This window comes from Triturus cristatus, chromosome 2_1 (genome assembly GCF_964204655.1).
Source record: "Triturus cristatus chromosome 2_1, aTriCri1.1, whole genome shotgun sequence".
Classification (NCBI taxonomy): Eukaryota; Metazoa; Chordata; class Amphibia; order Caudata; family Salamandridae; genus Triturus; species Triturus cristatus.
In genome coordinates, this window is record NC_140581.1 from 177,512,093 (window position 1) to 177,539,254 (window position 27,162).

Sequence of the window (27,162 nt, forward strand, 5' to 3'; positions counted from 1 at the left end):
ACGATGGCGTACTTTGACACCAACCGCCAGACAGAACTGATAGTGGATGCCAGCCCCGTAGGACTCGGGGCTGTATTGGCCCAAGAGACAGAACCAGGGACCTGGGCGCCATTGGCGTTCGCCAGCAAGGCGCTGACGTCAACAGAAGCTCGGTATTCCCAAATAGAGAGAGAAGCGCTTGCCATCAAGTGGGCCTGTAGCCACTTCCACTTATATGTCAGTGGGCATCCATTCCGAGTAGTGACAGATCACCAACCACTACTGCCTTTGTTCCGAGGGACGGCGCCGCACCCCCCACCTAGACTTGAACGGTGGGCAATACAACTCCAGCACTACCAGATGGAACTGGTGTATCGTCCTGGCGCCAAAAACCCGGCAGATTTCCTGTCACGACATCCGGCGCAACAAGAAGAACTAGATGCAGGCCAAGAACGGAAAACTGAGGAATTCGTCAACATGGTATCTCAATGGGCGTGCCCGCCGACGCTCTCTAAAGACGAAATAACAGCACACATGGAGTCAGACATGGTCCTCAGGAGAACGACGGACGCGATACGAAGAGGATCATGGGATGGTTTCCTTCACAACATCCAGGGGTGGAACGAAACAGAAAGAGCACGACTAGAGAAGATGTGGAGAGTCCGAGACGAGCTAAGCACTGCAGAGTGCGGCATTCTACTAAGAGGATCACGAATCGTCATCCCTCAGAGTCTGCAAGATCGGATAATTGCCCCAGCACATGAAGGTCACCAGGGCGCTGGAAGGATTAAATCCCGAATAAGGGAAAAGCTATGGTTCCCAGGGCTGGAAGAAGCCGCAGAGAGAGCAGTAAAAAACTGTCGAGCGTGTCAACTCACAAGTAGTGCCGAGTCACCGGCCCCAGTGATAACTGAAGACCATGCTCCAACACCCTGGTCGTGGGTGAGCCTGGACTTCGGGAGTTTCCCCGACGGGAGAGTAACAGCAGTGCTAGTAGAAAGCTACACACGATACCCCTGTGTCGAGATCTTGCCATCCACAGCCTTCAATCATTTGGCCCCAGCACTCATGAAAATATTTGCACTCTTTGGCCTGCCACACACAATCAAGACTGACAATGGACCTCCATTCCAGGGGAGCGAGTTCAAGGAGTTCCTATCGAGGCTAGGGATAAGGCATCACCGCATTACGCCACAATGGCCGCAAGCTAACGGCGAAGCAGAAAGGTTCATGCGAACAATCAACAAGATCTTATGCATAGCCGTAGCGGAACAGAATGATCCGGAAATAGAACTGCAAAAGTTTCTGCGTGAGTACCGCAGCACACCACACTGCACTACTCAGAGATCTCCATGGTCGCTAATGCTAGCCGGTCCTCGGCGTGACCAGTTCCCGGTAGCTGACACTTGGGAACTGGAACCATATGACGCATCAGCGACACAGCGCAGACGAACAACAATTAATGAAAAAGCAAGCCAAAGCAGACGAGTCAGAGTCCGTACCCTCAGGCCAGGGTGCAGAGTACTAATATGGAACAGACGAAGTGGAGGAAAGTTCCGGACGCCCTATGAAGATGGCCCATGGTCGGTACAGAAGGTCCGAGGAACAGCAGTAACGGTGGAGTGGAATGGAGAGGTGATAACCAGAAACATCTCATGGTTTAAAGAAATTCCTGGGTCTGGAAACGGACCTCAGAACTTTGGGGAAGACACAAGCCTAGATGTGTCCCTCCCAGACTCGAGACCGGTTCCCACCGATGGGCCACAACAGAATCCGATACCAGCAAGGGTGGAAGCCGAGACTGATTTGCCAGAGAGGAACTGCGAAGCAGGAACTGCCAGTCCCACCAGAGGATCAAGCACGGGGCGACACCAATACAACCTGCGTCCAAATCCGTGACCAAATAGCCAATTAACTGAATTCGCATGGGGAGCGCAAGTTGGACAGAAGAAAATAAAAATAACTGATTTGAAATGGGATGTAACGGTCTAGTTGTTCTTCGGACAGCTAGCGGCCCCGGAAGAGCACGCACACAATGTAGCACTCTCTGGCCAGGCGTGGCCAGAGAGAGTATAAATAAAAGGGCAGAGGTCGCTCGTGACCTTCCGGACCATACCTGTACCACTGTCGCATGTGTCCCTCATTTACTGCCTTACTTCCCCACGTGGCCCTTACCTTAGGCCCTTACAAGTATGTAATTCCCCTATTGACTTTTTTTGAAGCAGAGGCAATTTCAGGAGTCTCCCGCCTGAACTGGGTCTGTTGGCATGTGTGCAATTAATACTTCAGCTACAACTTCTACCAGTTGTCTTGTGGTGTGTACAGCTTAACAAATTGTTTCTATCTCAACCGAATCAAAAGTTACTACAAACCAGGCGACTATTGTACCTGATACACTCAGGTAGTCTGGACACATCTGTGTCCTTGAAGTTATGAGGGTTAATGTTTTATAATGATGCATGTTTATTTGATATTTGTATTACTTTCATTTTCATTACTTATTGATAGTGCAAGCTCTTGCTTGTGCTTATTATTCTGATATGGAGTGTCTGTACTCGAATGTATGAGTTCCTTACCTGTGCATCCTCCGGTGTTATTCAGCTCAGTTACTGCTGAGCAGGCTGTGCAAAAGGTGCATTGGTTGTGGGCTCCTTGTTCTCATGTACTGGAGTTTTATAATAAAATATACAGTTTACACTCTCCCTGAAGAAGTCTCTTTTCAACAGCGACACAAGTTGCCAAGGATTGGAGAGCCCTTCCCAAAGGTTGGTTAGTCACCTTTCTGTTGCATAGTGCTATATTTTGGTGTTTAATTGGTACTAATGAGGTAAAACCTTTGCCCAGACAGTGTTGACAAGCGTAAAAAAAAACAAATTAATGAAATATCACAAACGGTGCCACATAATTTGCTTTTCTTGCCACATGATTTAGTCAAGTCAACCGTTCCGCATAATTTGGTCCTCTCCTGCTGCAAAATTCAAGCGGCCCTGGCTATACGATAGGTCCTAGTCCCTCCTTTGTGTTTACGGTGGTGATTGGTTGATAGGTACCACACTAACTTGTCCCTCTTCCGTTTCGATTGCTGCATAGGAACCCTTTACAGCTCTTCTGTTTGTTTTCACTGCCTGCCCCGCTGGAAGACCACAATGGAACTCTCGTATCAGGCGATCAAGACGGCATCCCAAACCCGGGAGGCGGTGAGATGGGGTTTAAATGGGGTGGGGTGCCTTCGGACATTTAGGGGCGAAGAACAATGGAGTTTCGGGACAGTGTCTGTTGACAGAGGTCTGGTGTTAGGCTCAGATCCGTATCTTTTGGTATATGTCTTCGTTAGCGCAGAATAGCTTTAGGGTTTCTGTGCCCGGTGTAAAGTTTGTAGTTGCTATGGCAACCGTGCATGCCGGGTTGTGTGCAGGAGCCATTAGTGTGGGAGAAGCTACATTATTGGTCGGAACCATGTTAGGATCAGGCAGGAACACAGTTCCATGGAGGCGCAGGCAGCTGAAATAGACCGCTAACTCAGAAAGCGCCAATGACTGTATTTAGTAGATTTTGCTTCAACGGGACAGCTGCTACCGCCATTGCGCTGAGACTCCAAATTAACACAAAAAAACAATACGGATTTAAACAAATTATATGGGACGTTATTAACAATGCCCTAAATATTTTAGGACTTGTAATGTCCTGCCCAGGTTTGAAGATTGCAATTCCCAAATATTCTAGCGCTAGTGTTAGTATAATGAATTAGGTGTTTCCATTCTCTATTGCTGCTCTAATGAACAGTAATTTTACCTGACCTTATCATGGCCAATATTAGGACTGCATTTCTACTGCGCATGCGTGTTGTACTTGTTAGTATAGTGATGTAGTTCTAATTAAGCGAAGGAAGCTGTCTCACACGGACACAAACATGCGAAATCACAATGAGCGGTCTAGTTTCATTTCAGCGTTTTACAGTGATGGTAAGAGTGTCACTGTCCTAATGAAAGGGCACATTTGTCGTTGTAGTTTAGTCAAGGTTCTTTATAATTTTCTCATCCTAATATTTGCGATAGCCCGTTAAACCCATAGGACACAGCAGAACTGTTTGCGATATTTTCTGCATATACCACTGGCTTTGGGAAAGTCTCCTATTTTTTCATTTGCATTGCACCCAAGTAGATGTACATAGGCTTCCATCTGAATCTAGTGTTATGTCATAAATTACCATTACTGTTGGGCATATTTGTATAGCCGCATAGCATACTTAGCTGCTTGTATTTGCCTTTTCTGCACAATCCAGTAATTTTATGTCAAGACCGGAGGCTCCTATTATGCTTTCTTATCTTGCATTTATTAGACAGCAGCCAAGATAAGTAACCAGAAACTACAGTTCCCAGGGGCCCAGGTAAACAAACTGGCCAATGGGGACATAGAAAACGAAACCTAATGACCAATCACTAGAACACTACCAATAAAACGTCACCACTGACTGCGCAGCTTCCTCTTTTCTTGCTGCTCGCAGTCAGATAAGTGACTTATCTTTGCTCTCATCTTAAATGTGGATATATTTACTTTGTTTATCACTGTTTAACATTATTTCATTGATTGTTGGTGCCCTACACGCTCGCGCGTCTCAGCAGCGCTGTTATTCGCTATTGTCGCGACCTCGCTGTCTCTTTCCCCCCCTTGCGGGTTCACTCGGTGGTTTACACCGTTGCGCACTTCGAGCTCTTCGCTCGCGCACACCCCCAATGACGTTCTCCTCACCGCCAGCGCGCTCGTAGCTAGCGCTTCCGTTTTTTCTTCATTGCGGATAAATATCCCACGTTCCCAGCGCTTCTCGCCTTCCCTCGAGGTCTGCCGGTAACGCTCAAAATTCCTACACGCCCCTGGGAGGCGGCTTGGCTCTAGCCCCTCCCCTCTCCCTGCAAGTTAACCCCTTGTTGCCTTTTTTGTTTCCTCTATCCTACACAATGAATTCTGACAGCTCTCCTGAACGAGGTCAACCCTCTGAAGAAAGCGAAGCATTTAAACAAGACTTAAATAAATTTATTAATGCTTCTGTGGAGAATGCGGTAGAGTCTTCTATGAGACGCGTGTCCAAGGGCATGCAAAATACTATGTTAAGTCTTTTGTCCAAAGCACTGGCCCAGTCTGCGGGGGATAGCAGACCAAAAAAGGTGGTTTCCTCTGCTTCCATACTTACCTTCAATTCTGCGCCATCCCTGACTGGCGAGGTTTCCTCGCGCTTGATTGAGGACAAAGTGCCTCCCAGGCCTCCGTTCATGGAGGTGACTTTAGGTACAGAGGGCAAACGTAAATACAAATCTAAACACGCAGAGGCTCCCAAGAAATTGGTTATCTCCACCATTTTGGACACTGACGATGACATGGCTGACGCAGATGATCTTTTTGATATTTCTGACCCTCACTCCCCTCCCTCTAAAAAATCTAAGTCAGATTCTTTTTCCTTCGAGCCTGTGTTTGATTCTGAAGGGGTCCCAATGTTTGACCCATCTTCTATACGTCATCCCAATTCAACGGAATGGGCTCCTGCTTTCCACGTGGGGGAATATATTTCGGCCAGACTTCGTCTTGCTTTGGTTTCCTCCGTCAGGTCGAGGTTGAAATCAGAATGTCCCAAACCTTCTTTGCCTGAAAAGGTTACCATGGTTCCTGCCATCGACCAGCCCTTACTTAACTTTTTCTCCAAGTTTGGCAAGGACCCCCGTAAAGGGGTGGACAAAGCCTGGGCCACGTGCCAGGATAAACTCCTTGACGTCGTGGGTCCTTTGGCGCGCATTTTTGATATGGCCGAGACATCTCGCCTAGAAGGTTCCGACTTGTCCGCTGAGGAGATCTCCTTGTGGGTCCAACGCGCCTTTTGCCTTCTCGGCAATGCCAATGCCGCCATCACTCACGAGCGACGTAAGGGCCTCCTGATCAAACTAGATCCCAAATTGGCCAATTTAGCTCCCCAAGATCCGGGCAGTAAAGCCAGTGGTCTTCTCTTCGGAGAATCTCTGGTGAAAGACCTTAGCAGGTTTGTGTCCACGTTCGCGTCTCTTGACAAGGCGCAACAGTCCATAAAAAAGGTATTCTCACCCCGGGTTTTTGGACGGGTCGGCAGAGGCAGGGGTCGCTCTTCCGGCCGTCCGTTCCACAACCAAGGCTCCAGAGGCTCCTCCTCCGCGCATGAATACAAGCCTCAATTCTACCCGCAACGAGGCAGAAGTTTCCGTGGGCGAGGCCAGAAGAACTACCGCAACAACAACTTCAATCAACAAAGGTAGGTCTTTCGCCTCCTCCCCATGTGGGAGGTCGCTTAAAACAATTTCTTTCCAAATGGCAAACAATCAGCGCAGACCCTTGGGTGCTAAACACTGTTCAAGGCTATCTTATAGAGCTTTATTCTCCGCCTTTCCAAACTACGTTCCCTCCTCCCATGGTGTTTTCTCTAAACGTTCAATCTCTAATCGCGTCGGAGATACACACTGTTCTCCAAAAACAAGCCATTCTAATCGCCCCCTTCGATCCTTCGGGTTTCCTAAGTTCCATCTTCCTCGTTCAGAAGAAGAACAAAAAGCTGCGTCCTGTGATCAACCTCAAGTGGTTCAACCAGTTTGTGGTGTACCGACACTTCAAAATGGAGACCCTCCTCCATTTAAGGGATACTCTTCGTCCAAACGACTGGATGGTCCGTTTGGATTTACAGGACGCATATCTCACGGTTCCCATTCACCCATGTCATACCAAATTTCTTCAGTTCCAGTGGTCGAACGTCACCTATCGCTTCACTTCCCTGCCATTCGGTCTCTCCTCTGCCCCCTGGTGCTTTACAAAACTATTAAAGCCGGTGGTGGCTTTTCTGCGATCCCTCGGGATCAGACTGATCATTTATTTAGATGACATTCTACTCATAAGCTCAGACAAACAACTCCTTCTCTCCCATCTTCACGCCACTCAATCCCTTCTCTTGGATCTGGGTTTCCTACTCAACTTCGAAAAGTCTATGCTCATTCCGTCTCAGAACATCGAGTTCTTGGGGTTTCTAGTGGATTCAGCCGCCGCGTCTCTTCTTCTCCCCCAGTAAAAGTTTTGACGATCAAGGCGGAGATTTTGTCCGTCCTTCGATCTTCCCACTTATCTCTGAGATCGCTGGCGAGAATAGTCGGTCTTCTTTCTGCGTCTATTCAGGCCATCTTTCCGGGACCGCTTCATTATCGTGCTCTCCAACGTCTAAAAATCAGACATCTTCGTCAAGGCTTGGCTTACACCGATCTTATCGTCCTAGACCAAGAATCTCGCGAAGAACTTCAATGGTGGATAGACCATTTAGATGCGTGGAACGGGCGCACTATCTTCGCTACGGCCCCAGATCTTGTATTAGAATCAGATGCAAGTCGGGTTGGGGCGCCCGTTGTGGTCAAATCTCGACTGGAGGTACATGGTCTCTCGAGGAGTCCAAATTGCACATCAATTGTTTAGAGATGCTTGCAGGTTCCTTTGCGATACAAAGCCTTTCAAAGAACAAAGTTCGGTGTTCCATCCTTCTGCGCATGGACAATGTTTCTGCGGTCCGCTACATCAACCATCTCGGCGGGACCAAATCCAAACCTCTGGCGGAACTGGCAAAAAGTCTATGGGAGTACTGTCTGACGAATCAGCTTTCTTTGACGGCGGAGTATCTGCCGGGAGATCTCAATGCGGTAGCAGACTGGCACTCTCGACATCTTCGGGATTCCAGCGATTGGAAGCTATTGCCATCCGTCTTCCTATCCCTCTCTCACAAATGGGGTCCTTTCTATATAGACCTCGTCGCTTCCCGCCTCAATTCTCAGTTGCCCCGTTTTTTCAGCTGGCGACCGATCCATCCGCACTTGCGACGGATGCTTTCCTTCAAAACTGGTTTCTTCACCTCAATTACGCTTTTCCTCCCTTTCCGATGATCAGCAGGGTTCTGTCTCAGATGCAGCGTCAATCGACGTCCATAGTCCTGGTGGTCCCGTTCTGGCAATCTCAGATTTGGTTCCCGTCCCTGTTAGAAATGGCGGAAGATTTTCCAGTTCTTCTACCGGTACGCGAGGACTTGCTCCTGAATCCTCTGGGCCTTCCGCACAGCCTTATTCTGGACAAATCCCTGGTCTTGTCTGCCTGGAAGGTGTCCGGCCTTCCTCTCCTAACGTCCTCATTTCGCAAGAAGCTTCTCTCTTTATCAGCAAAGCCTGGGCCCCTGGGACCTCGAAAGCGTAAAAATCCGCTTGGTCTCTTTGGGCAAGCTGGTGTCTGGAAAAGCATATCGATCCCCTTTCAGCCCCTTTGAATTTTGTGGTCAATTTTCTGGCCTCTGAGCCCAGTGCGGGGAAGTCCTATAGAACCGTTAACTTGTACAGGTCGGCTATTCTCCTATCGACGGTAAGCCAGTAGGCTCTCACCCCTTAATTTGCCGTCTGCTGAAAGGAGTTCGCTGTTCCAAACCTCCGTTGGCTAAGTATTCCAGTTTATGGGATGTTTCTGTAGTCCTCAAGTTATTTTCTGACTGGCCAGATAATGCTTCCCTTTCCCTAAAAATGTTGTCTGCCAAACTGACTATGCTGTTGTGCCTTGTTTCCATTAAACGTGTTTCTGATGTTAAGGCTTTGGATATTTCAGGTAGTCAATTTTCTCCTACAGGTGTTGTGTTCCAAATTCACATACGAACCAAAACAAACTTGAATTCTGTGTTTTACCCTTATTTTCCCTCTCATCCCAAACTTTGCTTAGGCCAATGTTTAAAGATATACGAAAAAAGGACTGCTGATCTCAGAACGCCCTCCCATTCCCAACTTCTCATTTCTTTCCGCAAACCTCACCTTCCTGTCTCTTCTGCTACTCTCGCCCGTTGGGTTCGTTGGGTTATGTCCCTTGCAGGCATTGACGTCTTCGTTTTCGGAACTCATTCCACCAGGGGAGCCATGGCCTCTAAGGCCTTTTGGGCAGGCTCCCGCCTGGAAGACATTCTGAGATCAGCTGACTGGACTAATGATAATGTTTTTCGAATGTTTTATTGCAAACCTATTGACTCGGTGGCTTCTTTGGTGATTAATATGCTTTAAACAAGCATAATAGGAGCCTCCGGTCTTGACATAAAATGTAGATTTTCCTAGTTGTTATGACGGAAAGTCTTAATTTTATTAAAGACACGGAGGCGAGTATTATCCCGCCGCTACACTACTAACATGTGTTCTCCCTCCCTTCAGCAAATCCGGCCTTGCCTCCTGCATCAACGTGATGGTCCAGTTCAGCAACAGAGGTGGTTTCCCCCTTGCCAGAACTTTCCTCCTTCCTGTCCGGAGTCAACGTCGACGACGTCTGCTGGTAATCTCTCCTGGTCTTTTTTGGTTCAAGAAGCTTGTTCATGGACTTTGGCGTTCTCCATAATTTTGGCAATTTTTCCGCTGTTTTCTGACTTTATCTGATCTGCTCGTCAGCGAAAAGAGGAAGCTGCGCAGTCAGTGGTGACGTTTTATTGGTAGTGTTCTAGTGATTGGTCATTAGGTTTTGTTTTTTATGTCCCCATTGGCCAGTTTGTTTACCTGGGCCCCTGGGAACTGTAGTTTCTGGTTACTTATCTTGGCTGCTGTCTAATAAATGCAAGATAAGAAAGCATAATACTCGCCTCCGTGTCTTTAATAAAATTAAGATTTTCCGTCATAACAACTGTGGTAAATTTTAATTACCTAGACTTAATTTATGCGGTAAAATACAATACGAATAACTCAGTAAAAATAAGAGGCAGAATCCGTGGTATTCGAGGGTATAATAGGGTATTTATTCCTTACGAAGGAATGATGATGATGGTTCGAACCAGGCAATCGAGTTCCGTCACCACGAAGGTTCAGGAAGGGATCAGCAATACATTATTGACAGGTTAAAGTATATATAGTAATGCATTACAGTAAAGACAGATACAGGAGGCGTAACAACCGATAAGAATACACATACGTAATAGAAAAGGCGTTACAATAGGCGTGCATAGAGGCGTATACTAAAAACGTCATTATGATGGTGACACAAATGGGTGGATCCATAAGAGAATCCTGCAAAGTCAGCAAAAATACATGACATAGATGCGCGCGCAGCCGCATGACGTGTGATTGACGTGTAACTAGAGGGTGAAGGGAACTTGACATTTAGCCCTACATGAGGAGACAGAAGTCTGGGGTGTCAGGACAACCTAGTCCTAAATCATATCTAATATCTTGTGTTTAAGGAACTATATTATCTGGAAGGAAAGGTCTTCTCGGACAGATCCTATTCTATACTGACTGCTAGTGCGTGTACAAGCGTCTAAGTGTCTACATGAGATGCGAGGGGGCATGGGCCTACCATGGTAACGAGAGTCATGAATTACTTGCACGGAGACAGTAAGGCCGGGCCCTTTGCTCTGCAGCTAGAGGGATGTTTACCTAAGCTACTTAGACAGGAATGCATTTTCTTGAGGAGCGGAACAGATAACTTGAAGGCTGAATACAGTTTTGGCAGGCAACAGGCCGGGCTAGGCACCGTTAGCCGCGCAGGAAGTAAGACAAAGTTCATGGATACAGATGCAGGTCCAGGCTGGAGCATTCAGAGGCAGAAGCAGGAAAAGGCTCGATGGCAGAATTCAGGGCCTACCTTGCCAGAGCTGGAAAACGTGAAAAGTATACCATATAAAGACGGTGGCAAGGCATACTTAGGAACGGAATATCTGACCCATTCATGGCAGATCTGAAAGGGGACACAGTAACGTTGGACACAATTGTATTTGCGTCTTCATAGCTTGAAGTGGAGGGAACATACATGTACTTGTAGCATGTACATGGAGCCGTTGGGGTTTAGATAGGGGACACAATTGACCATAAAAATTCATATTTCCTCATTCCCTCCTTGTCCCCTACGGACCCTCATGAAATATCGATCTTCAGGAATCCATCAATCTGTTCATGTAACATCATTTGCTCTTCTTTCTTCTTCCGGGATCTTGAATGAAAACTTGAACGTGGAATACACGATGTGGCACACAGGCCGCAAATCGCTGGTCCACATTGTAGACACAGGCAACAACTGAATACTATGAGAAGGCCAATACCTAGGAAGGATAGGACTTTCCATCCCCAAGCTGACAATACACTCCAGAACCAACCGGACCATGTCCAGGTGCCTGCATTCTGATGTATTTGGTTAGCAATCTTGTGAAGACGAGTTATGGCTTTATATACGGATGGCGCGTTTTCTGGGATGAAAACACAGCAACTTGATCCGATGACCCTACAAGCTCCGCCCCTATCTGCTAGGATGACGTCAAGGACAAGACGATTTTGGAGAACAACAATCCGCATCGCAGACTGCTCCTCTGTTAAGTTGCCTAGGGCAGAGGTAGTTTCATTCACTACTGCTTCAAGGGTTCTGGTTAATCTACGTATCAGTTTACTGTTTGAGACAACACCTATGTAAGGAAAGAGACCTTTATTGAAGTCTGTATATTGTTCCCATGCGGTTTCAGTGTAGTCAACAATCGGGATATCTCTCTGGGGTCTATGGTGTACTAGATTGGTATTTCTATGATAATCAGGAGGGGCTAGGAAAACAGGTGGCAGAAGGAATGCAATGTAACAGGTACCATCCCAGTCTGGAGGGAGACGTATATATGCGGTATGACCACATATGAAGTAGGAATGACGGGAAGCTCTAAATGTAGACTTGCCTTTATCACTGAATTCGATCACAGTAGTACATTTACTATGACCCAGGTGTACTGAACCATTCTTTCTTACACAGAATTCACCTTTGACTGGTAATACGGACGTAGCAGGCAAGACTAGTGTAGCTTCAGATTCAACATTTAGAATCATGAGGTTAAGTGTAAAATTACCTAATCCATATACTTCATTTTCTAGGTCAGTTCCTGTTCCTTTGGGAAGTCCCTCCTTTGTTAGGATGACAGGCTTTAAGCAAAACTAAGTTCAGGTTTCCCCATACCCAGTTGCTCTGGTAAACTACAGTGTTTGAATCTAAAGAGTTAATCAAACTAAACCATGCTCCACAGGAACCATTGTGTGTAAATGGGTACGGAAAGAGAGGCAGAACTCCTTTGTATTTCTGATAGGGAGGGAGTCGGCCACATATCCAACAATTGGTAGCATTGCTGGTCTGATGGGAATGATGTAACATACTAATGAATGTGTTGTTGCGCAGCGCAAATCTATAGGACAACTCATGTGGAGGTAGTTCACTAAAAGAATGTTCGGCAGTAACATTGTAAGCACGCTTGAAAATAGGATAGTACATGTGTAACAGTATACTTGCAGCAATAATAAAAAGACTTAGAAAAAACATAATCAACAATGTCACTATACAGTGACTATGAAGTGATTTACAATATGCATGTTTCTTGAGCTGTTTCTGTCTATTTTTCTCTCTAATTCGGTCTAGAGGATACATGTCAAAAGACTTAATTCAACCGATTCACCTTGGAGAGGACTTAAACAATCGAATTGTCTGACTTGCTAGACCTTAGTTTCAGTTTGTATTCCTGTGTTTCGGTCTGTTCAACCAGGGGGAGTTTTGAATCAGTCTCTGGAAGGGGGCAGGGCTGAGAGTTCAGTTCAGACGGTAGTCCATGAAATTTCTTGATATGACTCGAGTGTAACCAACCCTTGCGACCCTCGACCTTCACTGCTGTCCTCGTCGTTAGAAGAACCAGCTTTGGTTGTTGCCAACGAGGCTCCAGCGGGCTCCTCCTGTCGAAGTTTCTCACGAGAACTAGATCTCCAGGAACCACTTCATGGGGCTTTACCTCGGTGTTGTCGGGAAAGGCTGCAGCTACCTGTGAACGGCAAGATTGTAGTGCAGACATCAAGGAAGCAAGGTAATCTGTCAGCATATTACAATCAACATCAGTTATTTTACGAGGTATAGGCGTCCCCTCATATTTGGCGGCCTACCGAAGACCACCTCGTACGGGGATAGCCCTGTGCGAGAATGTGCTACCATTCTCATGTAGAATAGTGCAACTGGTAAGGCTACTATCCAGTCGACGCCTTTCTCTCTACATATTTTAGAGAGTCGTATTTTCAGAGTCTGATTATGACGTTCCACGAGACCTGCTGCCTCGGGATGTCGGACACAGTGGAATTTCCATTGATAGCCTAACAAGAGTGAAATGTGTTTCATTAGCTCGGATGAGAACGGCTGGCCATTATCTGAGTACACGATACGGGGCAAACCATACCGTGGGAAGAATTCACGAACTAATTGTTTGGCAGTAGTCGGGGCAGTGTAATCTGAGACGGGATATGCCTCTGTCCAACGGGAAAGAGTGCATACAACTACGAGGACGTATTTGAATCCTCGACATCGTTCCATCTGGATATAATCCATCTGGAGGACTTCAAAAGGGTGATCGGGAGGTTGAAATCCACCCTGTTCTACAGGTACGCCTTTACCTGGATTGAACTGACAACATATCATACAAGTTCGGACTTTCTGTTTGGCTGCAGCTCGTAAGTGTTTGTTGAACCAAATGTGTTGAATACTGTCTAACATAGCTTTTTCTCCTAGATGTGCTGGACTATGTATTGTGTTAATGATAACTTGAACCATTGAGTCGGGGAGAAACCATATAGATTTTCCCTTCGTCATCCATCCCTGATCTGTTTGGATCCCTCCTAATTCAGTCCATTTCTTTATTTCCTCTGGTGTAGCATGTGTCTGTATGTCAATTACATCAAGAGCGGGATCCTTAACTGTCATGCAGTGTGTCGGCGTCGGAACTATTGTCTTTGTCAAGTCAGTTGCATGAGTCTGATTCTGTGCTGTTTGCTTAGCTGTTCGGTCTGCTAGGTCGTTACCCTGGGAAATAATATCGATGATCTTTGTATGAGCTTTACACTTCATGATGGATATTGAAGTAGGTAGATGTATTGCATCTAATAGAGCTTGAATGAGGGGACCGTGTTGAATGTTGGCACCGTGAGAAGTCAAATAACCTCTCTCTCGCCAAAGGACTCCGAAGTCGTGTACAACTCCGAAAGCATAACGTGAATCTGTGTATATGTTAACTTTTCTATTCTTGGCTTGAATACAGGCTTGTGTCAGAGCAATAAGCTCTGCTGCTTGAGCTGATAATGTGTCGATACAATTTGTTTTAATGACTTCGGTGTCTGTCGTGACTGCATAGGCGGCCACTAACTTTCCTGTACTTGTTCTCATACATGAACCATCTACATAAAGCGTCAGGTCCGGATCTGGTAATGGGACATCTGTCAAATCTTGTCTGGGTTTCGTCGTAATAGTAATGACTTCAATACAGTCATGTGCCAGTGGGTCTGTTCCACTTAATGGCAAAAGTGTGGCAGGATTTAATGTACTACAACGTCTGATTTCTATGTGTGGCTGAAACAATGTGAGTTCGTAACCTGTCAGTCGTGCTATAGTCAAGTGTTGTGTCTGTGTCCGGTTCAAGAGAACCTCTACTGCTTGTGGTACTTGTACTGTCAATTGATGTCCTAATACTATGGAATCGCTTTGTCTGATCGCTAGAGCTGTCGCTGCGACTGATTTCAGGCACGCAGGAAGAGCTTGAGCTACGGGATCTAATGTGCTAGAAAAGTAAGCACATGGTTTGTGTGATCCTGCTTGTTCCTGCGTGAGTACTGACAAAGCAGTACCTTCACGTTCTGTAACAAAGAGTGTAAAAGGCTTACTGTAACATGGTGTCGCTAAAACAGGTGCTTGGCATAAAGCTTTCTTTAAGTCTTCAAAAGCTTGTGTATGTTCCTGAGTCCAAGGGAGGACAGTCGAAGTCGCTGCCTCCTGGGTTGTCAACTGAATGAGTGGTTTAGCTAAAAATGCATATTGGGGAATCCACTGCCTACAGTACGAAGTGAGGCCTATGAAGGCCCGTACCTCCTTTTGTGTCTTGGGTGGTGGCATGTTTACAATCAACTGGATGCGGTCAGGTGTGAGCTGTCTCCCCCATTTGGACAGCAAGTGCCCTAGGTACACAACTTGCTGGGCACAAAATTGCAGCTTTGAAGGGGACACCTTGTGCCCCTTGTCGGCTAAGAAATGTAAAACCGTCAGTGATGCTTTTTCACATTCGGGTTCGCTTCGGGCGGTGATCAGCAGATCATCGACATACTGAAGCAGTGCAGTGTTAACTGGCATGTGGATACTGTCAAGTTGTCTTTTCAGTGCTTGGCTGTAGATGCTAGGACTTTCTGTAAATCCTTGAGGTGCGCGTGTGAATTTAAAACTTCGTCCATTTAAACTGAATCCGAACAAATATTGGCTTTCCGGATCGATTGGGACGCTGAAGAAGGCGTTCTTGAGGTCAATTACAGTAAAGAACGTTGCCTCTGAATCAATAGCTGTCAGTAATGAAGAGATATCTGGGACCACGGGATATTGTGGTACAATGCATTTATTCAATTCGCGCAGATCAATAACTAATCGATATACTGGGGGTGCTTTTGGATCTGTTCGTTTAAGAATCGGAATAATCGGAGAATTACATATATTGGAGTCGGTTTCTACAACCACTCCTTGTGTAATGAGCTCGTCAATGATTTGCAGTAAAGCCACTACAGCATCTGGTGGTAACTTATATTGTCGCATTCGTGGTAGTACCACTCCTGCTTTGAGTGTAACTCGATATGGGGTAATGTGCATACAACCTACATCAGTGGGGCCTTTTGCCCATAAATGTGCAGGTAGATTCTGTAACCGGTGATCCATGTCTCTCGACACGTAGTGACCTTTAAAGTCACGCAAAAATAGTCGTACTCCGTCCGGAGAACAACATATTATAGCTCCTAGAGCTTTCAATGTTTTAATACCTAACAAGTTTTCTGGGCAAGATTTTGTAAGCAATAGATCTGTAGTCCGTGTTAATGGACCGACTGTGAATGCAAGTGGTTGCGATACTTCGTTAATAGTAGGCTTTCCTGAGAAACCAAGGGAAATATTTTGTGAGCCTGAGAGGGGTGCCCCTGGGACTTCATTGTGACTTATGGTTGTTCTGCTTGCCCCTGTATCAAGTAGAAACTTTCTGTCTTTCCCTAATACTTGACTCTGTACATAAGGACCTTCTTGATCTACAGGAACCTCAATAAGGGGTAAGCCAACTTCCCTCTCTAGGCTGTTTCATGTGTAGCGCTGATACTCTGGATAGTCATTTTGTGCATACTGGTACATCTGTTGTGTCGTATTTTGTGTTGCGGCAATAGGCTGTGGCTGTGGTTGTGGTATGGTCTGTTGTGCAGCTTGCATAGGCTGTACATTCTGAGGTGCTTGTCGTTGGATCTGATCCTGTCTAGGCGGACGTGGTCTCTCCTTGGTTTTACCCGTAGAGATATTATGTTTCAGAACTGCACAAACGTTTATATAATGACCTGGCTGTTTACAATAGTTGCATGTCCCTTTAACGGGAACCGCTGAATTACTGGACTGTGTCGCACCCTTTTTATGACCGTCAGCTGGAACTGACTGAGCGACGAGCATTTTCATTTTCGTGTCTTTCATACGTCTCTGTTCGTGCTCTTGTTCTTCTCTAATTCTATTCTGGTGATACTGTAACATTTGTAACATTTGTGAAGGGGTGTTAGCTTGCCAAGTGCTCTCGACTTTCAATACTCTGTTTTTAACCTGTGGCAGGGAATTCTCGACTAGTTTTGTTACAAAAAGATGTGGATATGAATCACTACTTGCTTTCAGGCCGCTATTAATACCAAAACATTTTTCAAAACGGGAGTAAAAATCACTAGTGTCTTCCTCAGGTTTCTGTTTGCAAGCTGAGATTGCTCCCCAATCTTCCTTTTTCGTAGTTAATAAACGTGGCAATACCTGCACTAATAATCCCGGTAATGCTTTAGTTTTGTCCCCAAGCCCTACGCCTGCAGTTCTGTTATTTTCTTCGGTTTCTAATGCGGTCCAATCAATCTTTTGGTCTCCCACCTCCCATTCCTTTTCCTTGAGTTTCTCATAAATACCGGCAGGTAATAATACTTTCAATATTTTCATAATGTCAGGATAGGTATAATCACCCATGAGTAACATGTCCTTTAGTTCACGGTGGAAACCTGCTGGATCTTTGTCATGGCTGGGCACTAATTTTTTCATTTCCAATAGTTCTATTTTGGTTATGGGCGTGTACACAAACACGCGTCTAAACGTATTGTCATCATTCCTGACTGGGTGTACTTCGCGTAAGGGATTCTGTCTGTCTATGTAATACGGGTTTCTCTCCATGGAAGGAGCTGGATCATGTTCTGGGCGCAAAAAGGCACTGTATCTATGTCTGTATTCTAGAATTACTTTAATTAGATTGGTACCTAAACCTCTCCATTTATTCATGAGTAGTTCTATCAATATATCAGGTAGGGGACCAGGATCGGAGTGTTGGCCTTTATATAATATAAGGAGATGTTGTATCATGTATATACTAGCCAAACGTTGTTCGTCTGGGGCAAGATTCAGAAACGTGTGTGCTAGCGCATCATCACTGTATTTTTCGGAGCTGTCAGCCCATTGTACTGCTGACCTGGCTAATTCTTGTTCATCCATAGAATCGAGCACATGGTACCCCCTTCGTTCTCGAAGTAATTTATCGGTAGCCTGGAATAAGTGTTCAGGGGTCCTTGGATTTGAGATAACTGTTTGAAAAATTATGTTACATTCTGGACGTATCGGACGTATTGTTTTATTAAAGGATCTTCCTTTTCCAACATAAGCTATCGTTTGTCTAGCTGGTAATTCTAATTGTCCTGTGCTCATTTCTGACTGTTCCTCCTCCTCTTCCTCTGATTCAGTTTTGTCTGCTTCTACTCTGTTTTCATGTATTCGTTCTACTTCTTTTCTGATCCTTCGGCACATGGCTGCTATACACTTCTGTTTATCATGTCTCCCGTCTGTTATATTCTGACCCCATTTGGTAAGTGCTTGCATTTCCTCCGAATCTACCTCAGGCCTGTCTCTATTTCTGATCAAACAATTTATAAAAAAGCGTAACAGTAATTTTTGTATGTCCACTTTCTGGTATTCCATGGCTTCGGCAATACTTTCAGGACCTTGCCCTGATTGGATAAAGCGATATATTTTGTCTAGATGTTCAACCATTCCTGGTAACGTCATTAAATAGTTTGCAGCTCGTCGCAAACGTACTGAAGACAGCAACATTCTGTCGTGTTTTCCTGGCACTGGATCATATCTACAATCGGAAAGAGGCTCATTTAATATATTGTCATTAGCTCTTTGGGGTGTGCGTTGGTATGCTAAATCCCTATAAGTCAATCTAGTTGCTGGCGGTGGCGTGGAAAAACCTCCTGTCGCACCTCCCGAGGTGCCAAGTCCAAAAGGGTTTGTTGGGTGTAGGGTAGAGAGTGTGGGTGCAGGAAGGACTGTGGAAACAGATGGAATGGTTAGGACTTGAGTAGGAGTTTGTTGCTGCGGAGGTGGGTGCAGCTGATCTTGGGGTTGAGCGTCGTTAACGGGTGGTGTGCGTGGCTGCGCACCATTAGCATATTCGGGGGCTGCATCATCTAAATAGGAAGAAAGGAAAATGTCCTTTGCGGTCTTGGGATGTACTTTAATCGGGAGTAACGGAGGTGGCAGATCTTTTGGTACCTCCAAGGTGGCCTTAGGCAAACCCTCGGCCAGAAGAGGATACATACCATTCATAAGAGTGTTTCGTTGTCTGTCTACTTGTTCTGTTTTTACTCGGATACCTTCGTTAATTAATATGTTTTCTCGGGCCTTTTCTGAATCTTCCCTACTTTTCTCTTCCTTTCTGAGCGCTTTCTCTGTGCGTCTATGCGATTCTTTACGCCATAGTTCAATGGCATCTTTCTGTGACTGTCTGGCTTTCTTTTTCCATAATGCTTCTTCTATTCTCATGATGCAATCTGCATCCCATGTTCCAGCAGCGGGCCATCTCTGACTCTCTGCCAAATCCTTGGTGTAGTCCACCCATAGATCAAGATATAATACGGCATCTAGGCCATGTTTATGGTACATAAAGTACCCTGGAGTGTCCCTAGGTGGGATGGGAACAGCTTCCTCGAGTATCCCTTTTCTAGTTTTTATCTGTCTTAATTTTGAAAATAACGGCATCTTGAACCTTGTTACTTAATTCTTATTCGGCTTTTGAACACAATAATTACAATAAACACAATAATGAAGATCGAACAATCACTCATACCACGACATTTAAAACATATCAAAACATTTAGAACGAACAATAATAATTAGAATAAAACTAGTTAACTGCATAATACTAAATATACTGTATGTACTGCTAAACAGTACAGATACACTGCTAAAACAGTGCAGACCAGGTCTGTGTACCCAGACCTGTCTTGACCGGCACAAACTAATGTGCACGTCTAAATGCGTCCCCAGCAACGGTACTCACCGGGAAGCACGGAACGGAAGGCCTCGGAAGTCTGGACTGGACTAGACCAAACTGGACTGGACTCGACTCGTGACTTAGATACTTCGGAACTTCGGAATCTGGTGGGCCTCTGTATACCTCGGATCTTGCTCTCTCAGCTAGGCTCTGGTCGGGATTCTCCGCACTCCTCACCTCCTCGTCTGGGTGTTGATCGCAGCCTCAGTCGCCCCCGTTGGCCTGAGGGAGATACAGGAAATCCTGCGGGTACGCGTAATTGTCCGTCCGGCTGTGGCAGGAGACCGGGTCTGCAACGCACCTCCGGCGCGTGGGGTGTGAGAGGTGTCCCTGTTCGGGCGCCAATTATGTGGTAAATTTTAATTACCTAGACTTAATTTATGCGGTAAAATACAATACGAATAACTCAGTAAAAATAAGAGGCAGAATCCGTGGTATTCGAGGGTATAATAGGGTATTTATTCCTTACGAAGGAATGATGATGATGGTTCGAACCAGGCAATCGAGTTCCGTCACCACGAAGGTTCAGGAAGGGATCAGCAATACATTATTGACAGGTTAAAGTATATATAGTAATGCATTACAGTAAAGACAGATACAGGAGGCGTAACAACCGATAAGAATACACATACGTAATAGAAAAGGCGTTACAATAGGCGTGCATAGAGGCGTATACTAAAAACGTCATTATGATGGTGACACAAATGGGTGGATCCATAAGAGAATCCTGCAAAGTCAGCAAAAATACATGACAGAGATGCGCGCGCAGCCGCATGACGTGTGATTGACGTGTAACTAGAGGGTGAAGGGAACTTGACATTTAGCCCTACATGAGGAGACAGAAGTCTGGGGTGTCAGGACAACCTAGTCCTAAATCATATCTAATATCTTGTGTTTAAGGAACTATATTATCTGGAAGGAAAGGTCTTCTCGGACAGATCCTATTCTATACTGACTGCTAGTGCGTGTACAAGCGTCTAAGTGTCTATATGAGATGCGAGGGGGCATGGGCCTACCATGGTAACGAGAGTCATGAATTACTTGCACGGAGACAGTAAGGCCGGGCCCTTTGCTCTGCAGCTAGAGGGATGTTTACCTAAGCTACTTAGACAGGAATGCATTTTCTTGAGGAGCGGAACAGATAACTTGAAGGCTGAATACAGTTTTGGCAGGCAACAGGCCGGGCTAGGCACCGTTAGTCGCGCAGGAAGTAAGACAAAGTTCATGGATACAGATGCAGGTCCAGGCTGGAGCATTCAGAGGCAGAAGCAGGAAAAGGCTCGATGGCAGAATTCAGGGCCTACCTTGCCAGAGCTGGAAAACGTGAAAAGTATACCATATAAAGACGGTGGCAAGGCATACTTAGGAACGGAATATCTGACCCATTCATGGCAGATCTGAAAGGGGACACAGTAACGTTGGACACAATTGTATTTGCGTCTTCATAGCTTGAAGTGGAGGGAACATACATGTACTTGTAGCATGTACATGGAGCCGTTGGGGTTTAGATAGGGGACACAATTGACCATAAAAATTCATATTTCCTCACAACTAGGAAAATCTACATTTTATATTGAGTTGTATCATGACTGTCTGGTCTGTATCTTGAGAGGAGTTGGCCTAATGGCTAGGGCGGTCGACCTCAAATCTAGGGAACAGGGTTCGAGTCTCGGCATTGACGCTTAACATCCTCTGATTCTATGTCAGAACTGGAGGCTCCGATTATGCTTCTCATTTCCTTACTGATAATTTCTCAGCAGCCAATAAAAACAAAGTAACCAAAAATACTATAATACCCTTGAATACACTTCGGGTCACATGACCAACCATAGAGAGTATCCTGTATATATGGGGACAGTATACTCTTTCTTGCATCCCCATTTACTTTATTTGTTTTTCTTACGGACGTTGGGTATGGGGTATATCTATTGCTACTTATAGTTTATTGATGTTTTATTGCTGTCTTCTATCGTTTTTGCTTTGCAGCACGACTTTGTTGATTGGGGAAATCTTCAGCTGATGCTCGTTTGCCACTTGTCTAAGTTCAGGTTTATGCATCTTCTGTTGTAGCGCTCATGTCTTGGAACGGCTCTGCCTTCCCGACAGGGCGCATTTACGACCGCGTTGAGCCCCGGTGGAGAGGGAGAATAAAGGGATTGAGGACACGCATCGCTCAGACGCGTTGTCCTCTTTCTGTGTTGACGGGCGGCCTGCAATGCGCATGCGCGGCGGCCATTTTGCCCGTTACGAAGCTTTCTTCAGGCTTGAATGAGCGCTGGAGCAGTGCTTTTATTGCTCTTTTTCCCAATTGCTCGCACCAGGCTCCCGGTGACGCCCTGTCATAATTCTGAGTGGGACTGGATAATTTATGCATAGGCTCTGCCTAGAGTGGATCTGGCAAGTCCTCCACCACATTTTAAAATGTTTAGTACAGTTAAAACATTTTCTGTTTCCATATAAGTGCATTGGCTTGCGTGGGGTTTCTCCACTCCCCCTTATTGATTATCAGTTGCAACTGGTTACAGACCTTGCCTATGTAAATTAACCCTTTGTGTGAGAGACAGGCAGTCCTCCTGTGGGAAAGTGTGTCACTAAGGTGTGCCATTATGTCGGACTATTATTTTGAGGAGGAACCCTCTGGGTCCATGGAGCAGGACCTCTTTGTGGCGCTAGACGCAGGAGTGTAGCACTCGGTCAATAAGGCCCTGGTGAGGGCTATAGAGCCACTGAAGCGCCATTTATGCACCTACGCTCAGCAACAGGGCTGGCTTCCCAGCTCCGGCAGTTGCCCTAGCGCCAGTGGGAAAGGGTCCAAGAATCCCCGACTTTGCAAACCTGGCCAAAGCAATGGCTAATGACCATGACTATGGCACTTACACTGAGGAAGCAACCATCACTGAGTTACCTCAGGGAGATGGCAATGATACCTCCTCGGACCAAGTGTCTGACCAGGAGGATGCCCCTAGACCCTCCAAACAATTGAGGAAAGAGCAATATGTTGACACACCTTCTCAACCTAAACTTCTAACCGTCAAAGCGGTGGATATAATTCATCCCAATTCCACCGCCTGTCTTCCGCCCCCAGAAGTGGCCGAGTATGTTCAATATCACCTTAGGCAGGCATTCGACAAGGATGTGAGAGCACTACTCAGATCAGGTGCCCAAGGCGTGACTTGGCAGATAAAGTGGCAGAGACGCCAGAGGTGGATCGTTCCATGCTCACATATCTTAAAAAGTACTCCAGGGACCTAAAAAAAGGCATAGACCGGGCATGGCGATCATGCCAGGACAAGCTTTTAGACTTGAGAGGCCCCCTCACTAAGATATTGGAGTTGGGCTTTTGAGCCAAGGAGTCCGCAATGGCTATTAATCCGGATTAATTAATTGGATGGGCGCAAAGGGTGGTCTGTCAGCTGGGAAACACGAATTGCGCTATGTCCAGCTAGCGACGTCGCTCCATACTTCTAAATCTCGATCCTAAATTGGCAGAGTTCTCCTCTTCCGAATCAGGTCCCCAAGCTCAGGCCCTCCTCTTCGGTCAACCCTTTCTCAAGGAGCTGATAAAATTTGTCGCCACTTTTAGTGGTTTGGATAAGGCTCAGGGATCCCTTAAACTAGCTTTCCGCCTGTTTTTCAAGGGGGGTCGTTCGCCCGTGGTTTCAGCCAAGGCGCCCTGCGTGGTCCGTACCAGCAGCATCGAGGAGGCTACCAGGACTCCAGTTACAATGGTAACTCCTCCTTCTACCCGACCCATCAAGCCAAGTATAGATTCTGGAAGGGCAGATACGGAGGAAATCAGGGTGATCAACAAGATACCGGAAATTCAGTTGAGACTGATTCCATCTACGGAGGTAATGTTGGAGGGCAGGATACAGTTTTTTCTGCACAATTAGCACACAATCTCACAGGATGCATGGATCTTAGAAACAGTGCAGGGGTGCAAGATAGAGCTTTACAATTCCCCCAATCAAGTTTTTCCTCCACACCAAATGTATTTTTCCTGACAAGATCAGGACTTTATCTCAGAAGAGATAAATTCTCTCCTGAAGAAAGAGGCCATAGTGGCCATGGACCCTCATCCCTGGGGCTTCATCAGCAGCATCTTCCTAGTCGGGAAGAAGGGGGGTGGATCCAGTCTAGTTTTAAATCTAAAGGACTTCAATGGATGGGTAGTATATTGACATTTTAAGATGGAGGGCATCCATCTTCTACGCGACCTCCTGCTGGAGGGGGACTGGATGGTCCGTCTGGACCTGAAGGATGCGTATCTGTCTGTTCTCATTTACGCAACACATCAACGTTTTCTACTGTTCCACTGGCAGGGAGTGTGGTATGAATACAGAGTCCTTCCCTTCAGCCTCTCGTCAGCACCTTGGTGCTTCACAAAACTCCTTTGCCAGTAGTGGAGTCAGCGCGCGGGGAGTTCGTCTGATTATATACTTAGACGACATCATCATCATGGCTTGTTGTCCTCCACTAGTGATGATCCATCTAGAATGGGCAATCAATCTTTTACAGAGTCTCGGTTTTAATGTAAATCCACAAAAATCGATTTTAATTCCAACTCAATCGATCGAGTTTTGGGGTTTTCTGATCGACTCACAGAGTTGTCAACTCCTCTTGCCAGCTCATAAGATCAGGTCTATCAAGAGAGAGTTGAGGTTGATTTTGCGCAAGCAGAGTGTGTCATTCAGATCTGTAGCCCGGATCGTAGGGCTGCTATCCTCCTCAATTCAGGCGATCTTCCCGGGTCCCCTTCACTACCTGGCGCTTCAACAGCTCAAGATTTGCCATCTCCAGAAAGGACTCGTATACTTAGAACAGATTCCTCTCTCCGAGGAGGCGAGGTTAGAGATGTTGTGGTGGTTGGACCACATGGAGGCCTGGAACTGCCGAGCCCTCTTTGGATCTACATCAGATGTAGTGATAGAATCCGATGCCAGCAGGTGGGTTTGGGGAGCCCGCTGCGGCCTGATTTCCATGGGCCACCATTGGTCCCAGGAGGAACTTTCATTGCATATCAATTGCCTGGAACTCCTGGCAGGCTCCTTTCGATCCGCTGCGTTTCACCCCGAAAGACGGACTTTTGTATCCTGCTTCGCATGGAGAATGTGTCAGTGGTACGCTATGTGAACAAGCTAGGGGGGACAATGTCCCAGATTCTAGCGGAGATTGCCAAGGATTTTTGGCACTTTTATTTTCAAATCAAAATTTTGGTGGTAGCAGAGTACCTTCCGGGCTGAAACAACGAGGTAGCCGATTGGCCCTTCCGGCACCTGCGGGATTTCTGCGACTGGAGACTCCATCCACGGGTTTTCCAGTCGCTGAACCATCTTTGGGGCCCCAGCCAGATAGATCTGTTTGCATCATGCCTCAACAGGCAACTCCCAGCCTTTTTCAGCTGGTGCTCCAGAGGCTCTTGCCACGGATGTGTTTCTACAGGACTGGCCGACATCTCTATGCTATGCCTTCCCGCTGTACATAAAGATTCCCAGAGTTCTGGCACAAACCCGACGTCATCAATCAGAGTTGATCTGATCACTCCACTTTGGAGAGCGCAGACATGGTTCCCAGTACTTCTGGAGATGCTTTGTCCAGTGCCGATCCTTCTTCCACAGAAATGGAAACTGTTGCTGGACCTTCTGAAGGCCCCGCATCCTTTGATAGAATCAGGGCAACTCCCTCTGGTAGCATGGCGGGTTTCAGGGACAGATGGAAGATCTTTCGCAAGACGCTGACAGATTTATTAGCGAGACATGGCCAAATAAAACCCACAAGTGATACACATCGGCTTGGAAACGATGGTGTAGTTGGTGCTCTCAACGGGAAGTGGATCTCATTCAAGCACATGGCTCCTTCATTGTAAACTTTCTAGCTTCCATCGCGGCTTCGGGTTTAGCCTATAGAACGGTGAATAACTTCCGGTCCTCCATCTCGGCAGGTCACGTGTCAGTGGATGGCAAACCGGCAGGAGAGCATCCTTTGATATGTAAACTGCTCAGGGGTATCTGGATGGTCGAACCCCCTTGTCCCAAGTATTCAGGGTTATGGGATGTGTTGTTCCATCCTGAGATTCTTGGAAGCCTGGCCTTCCAATAAGTATTTGTCAAGAAAACAGCTATCTGCTAAATTGACCATGCTACTCTGCCTAGTATCATGCAAAAGGGTCTCAGATGTCCACGCTTTAGATCTAGCAGGTCGTAGGTTTTCCCCAGAGGGTGTGACTTTTGAAATTACAAAACTGACTAAGTGTAATACCTCTTCAATAGCTTACCCAGCTTTCCCAAACAATCCTAAACTGTGTGTGGTACAGTGTTTAAAAGATTATGAGGTTAGTACTGCTGAGTTTCGAGCAGACATGAGGGGTCAATTGTTGATTGCGCTGCAAAAACCCTTATACCCAGGTACTCCAGCAACCTTGTCTAGATGGGTGTGTTGGCTCATGAGTGAAGCGGGTATTGATGTTTCAAAATTTGGAGCACATACCGCTCGTGGGGCTATGGCATCTAAGGCTTTCTCTGTAGGGGTCAGCCTTGCAGATATTATGAATGCAGCTGATTGCTCTACTGAAACCACGTTTAATTCCTTTTACTATAAGCCAATTGTGTATGCGGCATCAGTAGTGGTGGCTAAACTTTAAACAGGCATAATCTGAGCCTCCGGTCCTGAAATAGGATTAAAAATTTGTGAACATACGTGACAAGAATTTTCAATTCTATTAAGGACACGGAGGTGAGGATTATCCCACCCAAAGACATGTATTTTACATTGTAAATTGCATTGTATGGTTATTTGAGTATCTTCATACTGCGTATATGTTCTTATGTTTTCCCTTCCCTTTCTGATGTATTGGTGAGATATCAGAGGGTGAACGCTGTTACGTTCTTATCCTTTTTTTATTTCAGGGGCTGATCTTAAGTTGAGCATGATGGTCCTCATTATTGGAAGGTCTTCACGTTTCCACAGAGGTTAATGCGACACATTGGTTCAGGAACAAAGTCTGGAATAAGGAGCCCTGTTGGGCTGCAAGTTATCTCTGCTAGAGGAGGTTCTTCTACGTTAAGGATGGTTCTTCAAGATCAAGTTGTTGTTTATGGACTTAACTGTTTGATGTTTGTCAAAGAAAGAGGATACTGTCACCATGACTGGAGATTATATAGGGGATACTCTCTATGGTTGGTCATGTGACCCGAAGTGTATTCATGGGTATTGTAGTATTTTTGGTTACTTTGTTTTTATTGGCTGCTGAGAAAATATCAGTAAAAAAATGAGAAGCATAATCCTCGCCTCCGTGTCCTTAATAGAATTGAAAATTCTTGTCACATATGTTCGCAAATTTTGAATTCTGGGCAAATCACTTAATCTCCCCGTGCCTAACAAAAATTAATGTGTTCTCATGTCATGCAACTGGTGCTATGTAAAGCGCTCTGATACCCGATACCTTCGGGCCAAGTTCGCGCTAAATAAAACTCCATAAAAATAAATCTATAGTTGTGTTAAGAGAAGTGACCACGCTTATGATATGTGCAAGCTCTTTTTAACAGCAGCTACTACAATACCGAGGACACCCACAATTGTACATGATGCCCCACAGAACAAGTTACATCAGAGTTAAAGGGGCAGAGACAGGTTACAACAATTTGTCTACAGTATTGTGATTTGTCAGTAACCCTTGTTAGCTTGCGGGTAAACCAATTTGCTATCCTCATTTTTTTCTTTGTTTACCATACCTGGGATAATTGTGCATTATGAGTCACATATGACCCCTAAAACAA

At 45.9% G+C, this 27,162-nt stretch overlaps 1 protein-coding gene and 1 long non-coding RNA gene across 3 annotated transcripts in view; both read left to right on the forward strand.

Moving 5' to 3' along the window:
* The first annotated feature begins 3,051 nt into the window (after positions 1–3,051).
* Positions 3,052–27,162, forward strand: part of KATNAL2 (katanin catalytic subunit A1 like 2) — a 296,166-nt gene continuing 272,055 nt past the window's right edge. For both annotated transcript variants that reach the window (XM_085629413.1, XM_085629423.1), the window contains exon 1: positions 3,052–3,176. In XM_085629413.1, the coding sequence (XP_085485539.1) occupies positions 3,126–3,176 (51 nt within the window). In that variant the 5' untranslated portion in view covers positions 3,052–3,125. The remainder of the gene's footprint in view (positions 3,177–27,162) is intronic.
* LOC146863918 (uncharacterized) lies at positions 3,850–26,658 on the forward strand. The gene is made up of 3 exons (XR_014969662.1): positions 3,850–3,941; positions 9,201–9,318; positions 26,293–26,658. It is a non-coding gene; the product is annotated as an uncharacterized LOC146863918 (long non-coding RNA).